The sequence below is a fragment of the Limulus polyphemus genome, unplaced genomic scaffold (genome assembly GCF_000517525.1).
Source record: "Limulus polyphemus unplaced genomic scaffold, Limulus_polyphemus-2.1.2 Scaffold1365, whole genome shotgun sequence".
In the NCBI taxonomy this organism is placed as follows: domain Eukaryota; kingdom Metazoa; phylum Arthropoda; class Merostomata; order Xiphosura; family Limulidae; genus Limulus; species Limulus polyphemus.
The window spans coordinates 124347-126717 of NW_013666975.1; the positions used below are offsets into that span (position 1 = coordinate 124347).

At 30.2% G+C, this 2371-nt stretch overlaps 1 protein-coding gene across 2 annotated transcripts in view; it reads left to right on the forward strand.

The window, feature by feature from the left end:
- LOC106463278 (multidrug resistance-associated protein 1-like) overlaps positions 1-2371 on the forward strand; it is an 84440-nt gene that overhangs the window by 33397 nt on the left and 48672 nt on the right. For both annotated transcript variants that reach the window (XM_013923293.2, XM_022390722.1), the window contains exons 9-10: positions 761-935; positions 1439-1693. In XM_013923293.2, the coding sequence (XP_013778747.1) occupies positions 761-935; positions 1439-1693 (430 nt within the window). The remainder of the gene's footprint in view (positions 1-760; positions 936-1438; positions 1694-2371) is intronic.

The window sequence follows — 2371 nt, forward strand, 5'->3', positions numbered from 1 at the left end:
GCTAAATTAGGGACGGCTAGCGCAAATAGCCCTCATGTAGCTTTGCACGAAATTCAAAACAAACAAACAAACAAATTTGATAGATAGAAATGGATCTTGTTGCTTTAAGTTGAAATGAAGTAAAAGAAACTAGATAAGGTTTGCTCCACCCCCCACCCCTAATCTCAATGAAGTTACTTAAGTAGGCTTAGCAATATAAAAGACAATAATATTTCAGAATCTCTGTCTTTAAGCCTAAGGACATAAGATGCAATTTATTCCATTTTTCTGGCTGTTATGGACACAAAATGTTGGGTGAACAAAAAAAACATGAAAAAACTGATTTTATTGATTTCTATTAAACTGGAAAAATATTAACATATTTATTACACATTATAGCGTAAGAAAATCAGAATTTTGTTTAAACAAAATTTCTATTACTAATTTTATTTTCTTGTTGTAGTACACGTTTTTGTAAATTTTCATTCTCCCATGTTATATAGATAATGCATTTTTTTTTTTTCAATCAACAGTTGACATCAAAGTTGTGTTGCCGTGTAAATTATTATTAAGTTTAGGATTTTATTTAGTTTTATAACAGTCTTTTTTTCCAGCTTCTGTGAAACTTGCAAGGAAAGAGACTATTCAGCAACATTGTGTAATACAAGATATGTATGTAATGTGGTTTCTTACAAAGTCTGATAAAATAGAGCAGTTTCTTTTGAAGGTGGTTTTGTTCATTTGTCCGTGAAGCAATATTGATAGTTTTTTTATCTTTTAGGCTTTTGATAGGCTTCATTTCAAGTAATGAACCTTTATGGAAAGGAATGTTATATGCTCTGTTGATGTTCATAGCAGCCACAATCCAGTCCATCACTTTATCGGTTTATTTTCATCGTATGTACATTGTAGGCATGAGGATTCGTACAGCTCTTATATCAGTTATTTACAGAAAGGTACCCATGAGTTTTTTAATCCAAGTTGTTGATAGAAATCCCCAGTAATTTTATGATATTTTTTTGTTAATGGAAAATATATATATGTATAGTTTTGGAGTAAGATTTACTTACTACCAAATCTATGAAATTTGTTAAACATGCCCACCTTAAAGTTGTTAGTTAATTTTAGATTTACAGCCAAAAAATACTTATTTTTGAACTTAATTTTAACAAAAGCAATATTTTACTGAATAGCCACCATAAGTGAATGTAACAGTTCTAAGTGACAGTATAAGATCGCAACCCTAGAAATAAATCTGATTAAGGAGTTACTGTTATTACATTTTTAGAACTTTTAAATCTTATCAAGTAACTCAAAAGATAGGATTGTAATGATTATAATTATTTGAGTTATTAGATTGAGTTTTTATGTATTTGTAAATGTAGATTAGTTATTTATCCCATTTACTGATAGCATATAACTACTGAATGTGTCTAAGTAAAATAACTGTGATTTGTAGGCTTTGGTCATGTCCAGCAGTGCTAGGAAGGAGTCAACCATGGGAGAGATTGTTAACCTTATGTCTGTGGATGCCCAGAGGTTTATGGACTTGATGACATTTCTGAATATGTTGTGGTCAGCTCCTTTACAAATACTTTTAGCATTGGTGTTTTTATGGGATGAGCTTGGACCTGCTGTACTAGCTGGCCTTGGAATTATGATTCTCATGATCCCCATCAACGGAGTGATAGCGAGTCATACCAAAAAGCTACAGGTGAAAGGCTGTATTTACTACTAGTTTCAATTTGTATTCTATTTTTATCATATTTGATAATAGTATAACACCATGGAAAAATTTTATCATGGCAGCTTGAGGGAGTAGGCTATAGCTTCTATATTTTTATCATAACTTTGATTATAAATAATATTGTAAAGCTATTTTCAAATTTCAGGCTTGAAAAATATTGCTTTTGTTATTTAAAGATTGATCCTTAATCTCAGTATATGGACTTAGGACTCCACTTAACTCTTTCAGCATGGGATCGGTCAGTGGGACCAACCTCGTAACCATTTTGTGCTTGTTATAGTTTTTGTGCTGTAACTTTTAAATTAGTAAGCCTATGTTAACAAAATTTGGTAGATTATCAGTAAACATTACAATGCTTTCACACACCAAATATCATTTTTTAAAATTAAGTTTTAAGTTTGTAAATCATTGTTTTTCTCGTGCCTTTTTTTTTTCTTTTTGCATGTTCCATATCCAACATGCAAAGTAATTTTTATTTTAAGATTAAAAAATACTTTTGTGCATCAGAAAATTTTAAAGTTTCACATGGAAAATCTTTATAATGTCCAGATAATTATCAAACATTTCTTAAGAAAAAACTTTATATTTTATCTGTTATTATCAGCAACGGATCTCTGTATGGGTTTGGTCGATTTCACATATCTT